Source organism: Corvus brachyrhynchos, unplaced genomic scaffold, assembly GCF_000691975.1.
Source record: "Corvus brachyrhynchos isolate BGI_N302 unplaced genomic scaffold, ASM69197v1 scaffold56, whole genome shotgun sequence".
NCBI classification, from domain to species: domain Eukaryota; kingdom Metazoa; phylum Chordata; class Aves; order Passeriformes; family Corvidae; genus Corvus; species Corvus brachyrhynchos.
The window spans coordinates 8109859-8123116 of record NW_008238664.1 but is presented as its reverse complement, the minus strand read 5'-3'; the positions used below and the strand labels follow the sequence as shown (position 1 = coordinate 8123116).

Genomic DNA, 13258 nt, shown 5'->3' with positions numbered 1-13258 from the left:
GCACCACCGCCCTAGTGTACAAAACCAAAATGATTAAATGAAAAAGTAATACCCTGTAAGGGTATTTACCAGGGCGTTGTTTCAGGAAGGCTGAGAGCGGGACAGATAGTTGAAATCTGGGTAGATTCCTCTGCATCTCCTTCAGTGTGTTGTGCAGACGTGTGGGCTGCGAGCCTGGGTTTTGCAGGTCAGGGGGGTAGAGGGTCTGTCCCCCTCCTGGGGGTTTTAAGCACGTTTTGCCTTAATCTTCTTGTAGGGCTGTTATTGAGGGGTTTTATCTGGCAGCCCGTCTTTAGAAGTGGGGTGTCTGTTTGCAGTATGTATGCTGTCGAGAGGGATTTAGAAGGGCTGTGCTCAAAACTAAGCAAGAAATGTGTGGTTTTGTTTTTCAGTTTCTTACCTTTTCGGAGCGCCTAAGCAATATTAATATCGATATTATTCATCGGATTGACCGAACTGGGAGCTATGCTGAGGTGAGAGCAGCACTTGTGATTGTTTTCTGAAATCGCATCACAAGTAGATATACTCCATGAAAGAGTCACTTAAGAAATTTATTCAGGAGGAAATTGGAAAGAAGCTCCTGCAAGAACTGCTTTTCTTGGATACTCATTTCATGCTTTGTTCCCTTTTACTTTTTTACCTGGTTTGCAGTATTGCCATAGAGACACTTTGACAGTACCACCATGTTGTTTTCCATGTGGCTGGTGGGCCTGTTTCTGAACATGAAAGATGCTGCTGTGTCACTTAGCAGTCCTAGGACCAGACCTGGACTGGAAAGGCTTGCAGGTGCTGAGTAGTTGCAATAGAATCAGAAGTTTGAAAATCATAAGTTGGAAAATACTTCAAAGATTATTGAGTCCAGCTGTTAACCTAACTCTGCCAAGGTCATCATTAAACCATGTCCCTAAGTGCTACATCTGCACATCTTTTAAATATTTCCAGGGATGATTACTCAACCAGTTCTTTGGGCAGCCTGTTCCAATGCCTGACCACCCTTTCAGTGAAGAAATTTTCCCTAATATCCAGTCTAAACCTCCTCTAGCACAGCTTCAGGCCATTTCCTCTTATCACTTATTACCTGGGAGAAGAGATTGACACCCACATACTGGCAGCATGTGTATGAAGCATGAGCATATGTCTTTATTGATCACAAGGATCATTTATATGGGTCATATAAATCATCGTTATGATTACAGGGATTTGCAGGTTACTGCCACCTGGCCTACTGGATTGTTCTTCTGAACTTCCCACTCAATAGCTATGAGGATGCCAAAAGAAATTCCAAGGCCTTGTGCTGGCTGAGCTATGGCTCAGCATCTTAGATTATCAAGGCCACTCAACACAGGTATAAAAAGCAATTATGTAAACAAGTCCTGTCACCAGAAAATATTTTCAAATGTGTTTTGAATATTGAAAGAAAGACTTATTTTCAAGGAAACTCCATAGTACCTGTTGAAATTAGTCATTGAGGTTTGTTAGAATATTTTTTAAATGCTTAAGGCACTTGATAGTTGTCTGCATTTGAACCTCTCATCTTTATAGGACACATTCATTAGGGTTGGTAGCTACTCTTCATCTTTGTTTTGACAGGAGGTTGAAACCTACTTTTTCGAAGGACTGCGGAAATGGAAGGAACTGAACCTCACTCAGCATTTTGGTATGTCGTTTATATTCACATTTCCTGCTTTCCTTAAACTGATAAAATGCATTTCTTCTTCATCCAGAGCCCAGGGGGAGATTATTGACTGTTTTTTGGACTGGGCTCTGGAGCCCTATTATTCTTGAACACGCTACATGTTTACCAGGGACTGGACTAGTTTTCAGGGCTTCTCTTTTGTTGTTTGAACAGTGGAATTCTACAATGAAGTGGCCAACAAATGCCAGTCCTTCAACCAGCTGGTTTATTACCAGAGTGCTGTTGTGCAGAGCTTGAAGACACATTTGCAAGTCGAAGGCAGTCTTGCTTACCAACCCCTATTAAAGTAAGTGTATGGCCACAAGGGTAGTCAGAGGCCTTGATGATATTTTAAGTAAACATGAGTCCTGTTGTAAGTGTTCTTTATCTTTATTGTACCTGAGGAAAATATAGCAATGAGATGCCCAAAGCAGTCATGTTTCCCTGGTAGAGCTCTATGGTTCTAAGTCTTCAAAAAAATGTAGCTGTGACAAGGCAAACAAATTAGCTGGAGTGCTTACTGAATGTCAGACAGTATATTAAGGTGCTTTGTTTGATGTTAAAGCACTTGTTTTCTTGTTTACTGCTGGCTGCTTGATGGTTTGAAAATCTTAAGATTCTTGCCATCCACAGCTGCCTAATAGGTGACATGTTTTAAAAAGTGAAAAGTAAAAGTGATGCTACCTTTCTTTCCAAAGAGACTGTGCTGGATTATGCAGTGTTTAACTAGGTTTTTATTGGTTTGTTTTTGAAATGCACTAACACTGGTGTGTTTTCTGAAACACAGTCTGGTGGTGCAGCTGGCTCGAGATCTTCAGGCTGACTTCTATCCTCACTTTCATGACTTCTTCCTGGCCATCACCAAATTACTGGATACACAGGACACAGAGCTGCTAGAATGGGCTTTTACCTCTCTTTCCTATCTCTACAAGTATTTGTGGAGATTGATGGTGAAGGACATACACAACATATACAGGTAAAAACCATGTTTAATGTCTGTCTTGATCAGCAGTTAGTAGATGCTGTAGAAGTGTAAATGCCACATGAATACGTGGCTTAGTGCTTCAGTGTACTTGTTAGCATGCTTTCTCAGCTTTTCTCATAGAGAAACTGGCCAAGCTCCAAGGAGTTACCAAATGCAAGGACTTCTGGGCGTGGGGAGTTTCTGAACTGCAGGTGCTTGAAGGCTGATTTTGTATGTGCTTGTCGTGCTTTTAAACCTTTCCCAGGTATCTGCTTTTGGCAGCTGCTGTAGACTGAGCGTGTGGCCTGACCCAGTGTGACCACTTGTTCAGTCTTAAATTGCTGATGCAGCAGGGCTCTTCTTTTTGACATAGACAGTGGTTCCATGTTTCTTCCTCCTAATTTCAGTTTGGAACAGATGGAGCAAAAAACTGGTTACAAACTTCCTCCCCAGCCCAGGCTAAGATGTTGAACATATTGAAAAATGATCTGCTCAATTTTAGAGAATCTGAGGCACCACTCCCTCTGCAATGAGCATGTGATGAGCCACCTGCCACTGTTACTGATACCAGCAAACTGCAAATATTTATCAGCTGTGCAAACTGAATCTTTCAAAACTTTGAAGTGTACAGGAGAGCCTGTTGGCTCAACTAAAATACAAATCTGGCATATACATCAACTTTGGATTCACTTATTGCTACTAAACATGTATCTTAAAAATCTTGATGCTGCAGTTGAATCTAGAGATCCACAGATTTTAAAAGTATTTCTGATTGTGACTTAATTTGTCTGGCACTGTCATTTGACCTTCTTTGCGAAACTCCTGATCTTTATCCAGGGAGAGTGGAAGGGAATCTAGATGAGGAAGGTATTGGCCCCCTCTAGGAGGACAGGTTCTTAGTGCTTATAAAAAGTGGTAATGTAAACTGGAAACAATTTTTTTAACCAGCTGGTGGCAATTCTTGCATTGCCCCTAAGACAATGGATTATTTTGTGTCTTTGTAGCCTGTACAGCACCCTGCTGGCTCACCACAAACTCCACATCAGAAATTTTGCTGCTGAAAGTTTTGTCTTTCTGATGAGAAAGGTAAGTGGGATGTTTGTACTTTGGTGCTATCTTCATTTTGAAGTGGTTTTTGGATTCAATGTGTAGTATTAGGTTTTCTCCAGAGAAGGGTTAACAAGGCCTGAACTGGCATACAGCATGTCCTGAGTTGTAATTTTTAATAAGTATTTTACTAAGAATGTCATGCATTCCATGTCAGTAGTGGCAAGTAGAGGCCTTAGCACTCTCTGTTTATCTAAAATGACTAGAAATAGTAAGGTGATCCTGCAGAAGGGAGGCTTGAATTTGTATATGCACATTTGCCCACTGGCTTTTTCACAAATACTTGAAGGCGTTTGTAGAACTGAAATTCTTGTGACAATGTTTTTGCATTCCTGAAGATCACAGTATGTAACATTCCCAGGCAGATCAACCAAGATCAGAGAGCAATCTTTCATGGAGTGAGGAAAGGGAGTGGTAGTTGTTGGTTTTTCTTTAGTCAAAATATACGAAAGGCAGGACTCCTTAGACTGGCTAGCTCATTTAAGTATCCTCATTTTTGTCCTAAGTTGAGAGACCTTAATAAAGCATGTTCATTTGATTGGTTGTTTTTGGAAATTTCTGAACTTTAAGTCAAATCCTCAGAAACTGAGGTATTTCAAATATTGGGGCAGAAGTCCCTGCAGTATTCTCAAGTGTGGTTCTGGTTTTGGATGACTGGATTCTGTGGTCAGCTGATACACGTCTCTTTCTCATCAGGGCAGTGACTTTTGTGTTGCAGTTGTGACCAGTTTAATAGTGCATTTATGCAGATGTTTAAAATCATGAGAAGAATCAAACCCACATATTTCAGCTGCAGTGACCTCAGCAGACCTGGGGCTGTGGGAGCTGTAGTGACTGAATAGCTGGTCATATTTCTTCTTTGAATTTCCTTGTGTGCTCACAGAACTAGTGAGTTTGAGCTGTTGTGGGAGGGCAGGACTAGGAGAATAACATGGTGCTGTGGAGCCATTTGGTTGCCTCAATCCATTTGGCAGCTCTGAATGGAAGATAACATTTTTTTCTCCTTATGTTTTGTAGGTTTCTGATAAAAATGCACTCTTCAATTTAATGCTCTGTGACCTGGGAGAGCACCCCGAAAAGGTGGAAGGTGTAGGACAGCTGCTTTTTGAGATGTGCAAGGGTGTTCGAAACATGTTCCACTCCTGTGCAGAGACGGTAAAGACAAGATTGCTGCTTAAGCTGTTGCTGTAACAGGCCTTAGGCAGTGCTCACTGAAACCATTGAGTGTTTTCTCATCCACCTCAGTGGATCAGTGGCGATAAGCATGGTGTTAATTACTTGGTAGGATCTGAAAGCCTTCTAAGAATATTTTTTGAGATAGGAAGGTTGTTTAAATACTTCTTGTGCATTATTGCTATGTGTTAAAATTGTACTTCTTGCTGATATTTCAGATTTTATTTCAGATAGCCTTTTTTTTTTTTTTTCCCTGTAGTCATTCGAGAAAGAATTGAGATCACTGGAATATTTTAGCAGTACATTGCAGTAATTAGTTTTCGGATTGCTAGATTTATTTTCTAAGTATAAGAACATGATATGCTCTTTTCCTGTGCAGGCTATGAAGTTAGTTCTGTTGAAGCTGGGACCTATTACTGAAGAAGAAATTGAACTACCATGGGTAGCTGTTGGAGAAGCCTTTGAGCAAATGATCAGATCAGCTGCAGTGCATATCCATAAAGAGCATTTTGACATTGTCTTCAAGTGTCTGGAGGTACACTGATAATTTTTCTTCTTACTGTTGTTTTTTTATTCATGAGTGACTGAGAAAAAATTCTGCACTCACTTAGAAAAGTATTTATGTTTTATTGGACCAGAACTAGGTTTTTTTGGTTTTTTTCTGCTTTGGAAACATAAAATACAGGGTCATATGCATGGGAAAAATTATACCCTTCTTTTCTAAGTTCAGTTACCCTGGTGGCTGTTTTGTGAGTGAGAAAGGAACTACTGTAGGTGAGACTTGGAACTCAGTCCTATGGCTGGGCGAGGATGGTTTGTATGAGCTGCCTTTGCACTCATTGCAGAGCCCTTGCTGGAATGTAGTGCTTGTTTTATGTTGCTGAACTATATATTGGTGGTTCAAAACCACTTTGTGACAGTAAAGGGGAAGCTTTTTGCCTTACAGATCTTTTTAAAGTGAAGACTTGGATTAAACCTGGAAATCCAAGTTGGAGCCTTTCAGCCAAGTACTGAAAATAAAAATGTTTTCAGTCTGGATGTTCCTGTGTTGCTGCTTGGGGGTTACACTCTGGTCTGAAGGAGCGCAACTGAGTGCTGTGGGCTGGGCTGTGTTAGACCAGGGTGATGTGGAATAATCAGCAATCACACAGCCTGGCAGTGTGTTTTACTTACTTGACCAATATTTAAAAGTTGAAAAACATCTGGGAGAGGGATTTGCTAAGGGGGATTGAAACCTCTTGCAACTGACAGCATAGACTGTGTCAGGTGTGCTCCTTGGAGGGATGAAATGGGAAACTGGAGGAAATGGTTCATATGAGCTTTTTTAGGGTAGTCCTTTCAGCATGGGTAAATAATTCCTATGGGTTCCTTCTTGAGACTCCTTCCCTGTGACTAACTATTTTCCTAGAAAATCCCATCCTGTTCCTCTGTCCTCACCCAATATGATAAGCAGTTACTACCTGACTGTCATTAGCTACATATTTGTTTACCACTGAATGGTTTGTATCCCTGAGGTTTCTTTGACTCAGCATCTGCAGTTGTTAGGAAATCTTAGAAATTTGTTACATTCTTCCTTTTATTTTTAATGAGGCTTTTTCTTTTACCCTGGGAACTGGTGGATGCATGGGGATATCTTGCTCAGAGGGAAACATTTGTGTAGTCTGTGATAGCTGTCTAAATTGGGTTCAATTTCTTGGATCAAGGGTAGGAGTTTATACCTTCTGGACAGAAAGAGACACTAATGTAGAATGTACATTAAATGAGTAAGCTCTCAGCATCCACATTAGCATAATGATGGTGTAAAAGTACCTAAATTCTGATAATTCCAGTGAAAGCTGGGTGCTTCTATACCTTTGTGGGTCTGGAGCTCAATATTTCTCTTTCCTATTTCTTATGTCAAGTGTTGGCCTTTCTGGAGACCCTCATTTTAGGAGTTACTGTGTTTCTGTCCAAGGAATCTGGGATGCGTTTTTACCTAAGGGAAATTTCCCAGTGTTTCTGCAAGGTTTAATTTGTGGAACATGTATGAGAGAGCTAAAAATAGTTTGTTGGGCAGCTGAGATGATTGACTGTTTAGAATGTCCTCCAAATAGCAGTAAGTGAAGCCATTTATCTGAAACATTTCATTTCCCTATTTTATTTAAACAGGAGTCACTCTTAGATTTGCAGAGGAAAATAACTAAGGTCAACTGCTCTGTGGCTTCAGAGCAGATGGAAAGGATTCTGCAGGCTTATCTGATCTTAGTGGAACATGCAAATGGATCCAAAATCTCCCTGCCTGGAGATGTCTGTCAGGTAGGTCAGACTGTCACTTGGATGTATCAGAGAAGTATCAGTTGAATATGGAAGAGGTGTGGTGAGCTGAAGCATTCGTACACATTTCTGATGCATCACTGGGCTTAGGATTTGAGATGAGTGAACAAATGCATATATTTTGAGTATTGCTACCTCTCTGATCCTGTGAGATTTTACCTCTGTATTGTAATGCTAGTGCAGCCCAGCTTTAAATGAGCAATGGGGAAAATGGGCTAACTGCTTCTAGAGTCTGTTCCTGCCGCTGTGGAGGAGACCCCACCATATCAGTTGTGTGGACCAGTTCTACCAGATTCACATACATTTGACCCCATTAGGGTAGATTTAGGGCCTTCAAACTTCAGTGGGACTATTAGGATTAGTTTCTGTGGGCTGAAGCTTAGAACTCCATGCCCTCCTGGTGCAGGGGCTGTCCAGACCATTCAGACCAGATAATCATTGTCTTCGTGGACAAATATGAGTTCTCTCTTTCTCATTTCAGGTTTTAATAAAAATGTTACAAACACCCTATCTCTCATCATCTTGCTGCAAGATGCTGCTGAACACCATTTCTGCGTTCCTGTTGGCTGAGAATGTTTTGTTGCCAGATTCTTTGACCAAGGAAGCTATTCAGAAGGTAAGAAGGATTGCTGCTTATGCCAGAAATTCCAGACTTCAAATTCCCTGGAGCAGGGTGATTTCTGGACATTCTATTTCAGGCTGGGAAATACGCCAAAATGTTCCCTTTAGCCTTTTTGCACAGACAGTGAAGAAGCTGCCCAATGCCTTAAGTAAAGTCTGATGAGGTCTTGGGATTACTTGACAGTCTTGCACAGGCTGTCAGTATAGCAATGCCACCATGGCAGACATCATTGCAGTGAAATCCAGACTGAGGCAAACACCTACAGCCTCTCTAGAGAAAGGAAGGATAACAGAGAAGGAATATGTCCTGCCTAAGATCATAAAGCAGATCATTGAGTCAAACTTAATGAAAAAAATACATTTTTTATTAAGTTTCCAAGCATTTAATGAGCATGCTTTAGCCTTGTGAGCAAGGTTCATACAAGTGCAGTTTTGATTTAGAAAGTACAGGAGTAAGCATATTTCGGTACTACCTTTGCTCCTGGAGCATTGACAGGATTAGCTGCATGCATTCCTATCAAATGTAGTGTTGCAAAGATTAATAGGAGATTATACTATGGAGTCTGATCCTTTAGTTTTGCAATTAACAGTGTGGACCATAGTTGTAATGTGTGTGTGTGAAAAATATTTGAAATAAAAATGCCATGCAATTTACAATGGGAAAGCAAGACTCGAAATTGTTTAAAAAAGATCAAATTTCATTTGGTCTTCAGTGTTGACTTGTTCTGAAGTAAGATTGGTTCTACCTGTGGCATGAGGCCAGTTTTGCTCAGGAGACTTCTTCAAACATTTGAGGATATTTGTGTGAGCTTCTGTTAAACTGGAGGTGTGTATTTTATCTTAGCATTGAGTAGCACTGATCCTGGGTATCTCAAAGGACTCTTCCTATTTTGGGTCCTTCAAAGGCACAGAGATTGGCTCTGCCCGTGAGGTAGTAAACTTTTTGCAACCTGCTACACAGAAAAAATGCCGAGTTGAAATATATTTTGAGCCTCAACTTTTTCCCGACAGTTGGTGTGTCTGTGCTGCAGTCGTAGAACTTTCGACTTACATTTTCCACATCACACTGAAGAGATAGCTCAGTTGTCTGCACAGAGGCAGTAGGATCCAGCAGTGTTTTTGAAAAAAAGCATGTCAGTAGGGTTTCTTAAAAAGGACTGTGCATTTTTGTATCTGAATTGTCACTTGGAAACGCTGCTGCTCTGTGTGCTGGGATTAGCAAGTGAGCCAGGCTGGCTATCTCAGAGTTCAAAGCATGCTTGATTTGTATACCAGAAAAAATGTCCTATGGGTAGTAAAGAGGTGACTGTGAAATGTCTCTTGTTCCTGTCAACTTTTCACTTGCATCTTGCAGGTATTTGCAAGTGGGTTTGAACGGCATTTTCTTTTGGACTTCTCTGAAGCAATGTTCACAATGAAGCAATTTGAGAGGGTAGGTTAAAATGTTTGTGCATTATGTTTATTTTTGTTGCCAAAGGGAACAACTGGAGAATCCACAGTATATTTACGTGCCTTGTATGCTGAAGGATTGTTGTGTATTGACATGATGTTTATTTAAACTTCTGGCATGATCTGATAAGAAGGAAAGTGGTTACTTGAGTTAGTGTTCTGTAAATGTTCTCAGAGTTGGAGAAGGTGATAGGTATCTGTTCACAAAAAGAAGCTTGTCTGTGGGGAATTAAGAGGGTGAGTGTGTTATGGATGGGAGGAATAGAAGGAGTTCTGGAGAAACTAAGTGGAAATGAAGAATAAGCCCTATAACTGGTGATACGTGAGGAATCAAATTAATTAAATGGAGTGGGAGGTGAAAGCCAAGTCAAGGATCTGAAATGTCCTGATAAGACTGGATTTGGTGCAAAATGAGTTTTTGCAGCAAATTACTGTCCCTTCTGGGATAAGAAAATGTCTGTGTGCTGCTGTCTAGGGCCACCAGAATTGATAAGTGCAATGCTTTGCTGGCTTATTTGTGAGCATTTGGATTTCTCTGTGGTTGGTGTCATGGGTTTTTTTGTGGATGTGATGATGATTAAAGAGGCTTGCCAATCTTTGACTTATGTGGGGTTTTTTTGTCTCTTCAGCATTTTCTCCCATGCTTTCTAGAATACACTGAACATTGCTTCTCTGGCACAGATGCCATCACAAAGGACGAAGCTGTGGCAATTCTGGCTAAACTCATTTTGGTGAAAGCAGAGCCTCCTACCATTGGTTCAATGGCATTTGAAAAGTATCCTCTTGTTTTCACTGAAGCATCTGTCAGGTGAGACTTCTCAAGTTTAGCAAATACTAGATGTGTCTGTGTGGCTCTAGGCCTGAAGGCAGGGCAGAGCACATAAAAGTTGACCTCCTGTATTTGTTGGAGTTGTGTAAATGGCAGCAATGTAAACCAAGTGATATAGCAGGATATCATTTTCCTTTCTGAAATTATATGAGAAGAAATGCTGCTCTTGAAAGGTGATCACTGATATGAGCAGTGTTGTGGTGTGTGTACGATGAGGATCTGTTACACCATCATGCAAACTGCATCCCTTGGCAGTTAATCTTTGTAGTGAGTGCAGCAGTTCAGGTTCTCATCGTTACTGACCTCCTGCCTGTGCCCCAGCTTTTTTCCCTGTATGCATATGTCTTGTCCAGGAGCTTTCTTGGCAGCAGTAGTGTAGTCTTGCCATAGAGCACAGCTGGATACCAAAGGACATATAATTAACCCAGAAGCAGCGCTGTGCTGGCACAGCTTGACTGCTTTTAGTTGCAAAACTAGCTTGGTTGCAATGGAGTGGTTGCTTTTCCCCAAGCCTCTTTGGAAAAATTAGGGGCAACCACTGAAGCACAGAATGACCATTGCTAATCTAATGATAGTGATTTTTCTAGTAATTCTAACTCAGCTAATTCGAAACTTCTGACTTTGTATTGCCTTTTATGTAAGGTTTTATCTTTTCTTAAAGCAGTCTACTCTGTGTGGGTTTTTCCTATTTTTATTTAATAAGAGTAGAAGCACTGAGGAACAGAAGGTTGAGTCAAAATGATTAAATTTGGTTTTCTTCCCTTATTTCCTTTGTTTCTTGGTCTCTCTGTTTTTTCCATGGTTTGGAGTACACAGCTGCGAGGACCTTGGTCCTAGTTGGACTTTCTTGTGCTCTTGCAATGTCAGTGGTGTAAATTACAGCCAGGAGGCATCTCAAGAGTTGCATACCCCGTCTCCTATCTAGTTACTAAAGAGTCCAGTTTTGGAGATTTCTGAGCTGCCTCTGGCAGTCTCTGCCAGTACTTTGATATCTTTATGGTTAACAGGTGGTTTTTGATTTATTTGGGCTTTTTGGATTTTGGGTTTTTTGTTGGGTTGTTAGGGACTTTTTCCCCAGTCCTCAGTGTATAACTTAAACCTTCTTTACGGCAGTTTAAGTCCCTTGCTGCTTATCTTATCTGCTGGAAACATAAAGAGCAGAATATTTCTTACTCTTTGCATCAAGCTTTTGCAAATAGCAGGCTTTCATCATCAGATGTGTCTGAGATCTTCTTTCTCTGCACCAACAATCCTAATTCTTTGAGGTTTATCTCATAATTTTTTTTTTTGAGCCTCTAATGATTCGTACTGTTGGCTTTCTATTATCTTCTGTATTTCTTGAAGGGTGAAGCCCATGCAGTCTTCCGACTGTGATCTTGCAAGCACTGCGTGGAATGGAAGGGTTGCTGCACACAGAGTGTGAAGGACTCCTGTTCATATGTTCCAGTATGGTGTCAGCCCCTTCTGCCTGCAAATAGGCTTGTTGATTTGGGCTCACCTTGTGAGTCCATTTAAGTCCCAAAACTTTTACCTCACTGACTGTTTTCTGTCATCCATCTATGTCAACATTATCATGATTAATAACAGCAGTCATAGAGATGACTCTCCGGTGCTCCTAGACTCTGTATGTCCTAGTTGTAAGGGTGTCCAACTGAGAACTATTGTCTTTTCTTTTAGAAATATTATTTGAACTTGAAATAAAGACCTGATGTTTCTCGTGGTCCGTGCTTTGTACTCTTCAGCATGACTAGATGATATTTTGTGCTGTAGAGGACATAGAGAAGGAAAAAATCCCTTGTGTTGTGCAAGTCCTTTTTGCTAGAAGTAGACAACATAATTTTGAATATCATAGGAGCAAAAGGAACAATCTCTGATATGCAGTGGTGGATTACTAAAACGTTTGGGTTTATTTTTAGCTCTAATACAAGGCAACAAACAAGTAAAAGAAGAGGAGAAAAGGCAGAAGTACCAGTGTTGGATCATGTACTGTCTTTAATTCATTTACCAGAGAAGGAAGACATCACTGACCTTTCACAGTCTTGGGTTGCCTTGGTTGTACTGCCACATATTAGGTAAGGGATATTCTAAGGTACTATTGTCATGTATTTCTGTAATACTGTCTACTTTCTTACTGTCTGCTAGTTCTCTTTCTGTAGGAAATCACTTTACTAAGGAAAGGACAATAATTGCTTGTGGCTAGGCTCAGGAATCTGGGGTTAGAAGTCAAAAACAAGTGTTGCATGGAACTACCATGAGTCAACAGTAAAGACAGGAAGAGTTTCTTGATTGCCTACTCACTAAATTTGGCACTTTAGTATATAGAGATGTTCTTGCCTCATTTCAGTTTGTGTGTTTTAAGCACTGTCCTCTCTCAACAGTGTTTTTTCAGTAATTATTGAAGGACTAGTTGGAGACAAGATGCAGAGAATGCTACAACTTAAATTGTGACTCAGAAATAGCAAAAACGTTTCAATGCTGGTTTCAAACTTGGAATGAGCTACCTGTAATTTAATAGAGATAAATGTGATAGAAAGCTTTCATATGTAGGTGTCAGTGTAACAGAAATAAAAGTCTTCCCATTTATTTTGGACAGACCAATGAACAAAGACCACATTCTGCCTCATGTGACAAGTTTTATAGACTCTCTCTTCACAGCCATTGACAAAGGAAGCCTCTGCAAAGGTCAGTTACAGTTACTTCCTGTTTATTTGCTTTTTGTTGATATATAAAAAAATAAAAGCAGGTTTTCTGATTACACAGAGCATGAAAATGAATAGTGGTAGTATTGTATCCAAAATTATTTACCAGCTTGACTAAGAAGAGCAAAGCTTGGGAGGAAACAACCTTGGGAAACAATTCTGCATTTGCTGCTCGTAATAATGATGGGGTGACAGATGTCCTGCATAGTGGAAGACAGGGGTAATTGGGAAGGAAAAGAAGAAAGTGAGAAAAAAAGAGGAAGGAAATCTATCTAAACCAAATCCAGGCTGAAGATATCAAGTGAAGGAGAGACTATTGACTCACAAGTTCCAATTCAAATCTATAGTGCAAAGTTTAGGATGTTGCCATCTGTCAGTTAATAGCTACACATCGATAACAACTATAAACTCAATCCAGCATGCTCCAG

General features: G+C 40.4%; 1 protein-coding gene across 1 annotated transcript in view; it reads left to right on the top strand.

The window, feature by feature from the left end:
- Positions 1-13258, top strand: part of UTP20 (UTP20, small subunit processome component) — a 69880-nt gene that overhangs the window by 6124 nt on the left and 50498 nt on the right. Inside the window, 13 exon segments of the mRNA XM_008636663.2 lie at positions 393-473; positions 1591-1657; positions 1850-1982; positions 2463-2651; positions 3644-3725; positions 4764-4901; positions 5299-5454; positions 7068-7214; positions 7714-7848; positions 9208-9285; positions 9932-10110; positions 12048-12203; positions 12725-12813. Coding sequence (XP_008634885.1) covers positions 393-473; positions 1591-1657; positions 1850-1982; positions 2463-2651; positions 3644-3725; positions 4764-4901; positions 5299-5454; positions 7068-7214; positions 7714-7848; positions 9208-9285; positions 9932-10110; positions 12048-12203; positions 12725-12813 — 1630 coding nt within the window.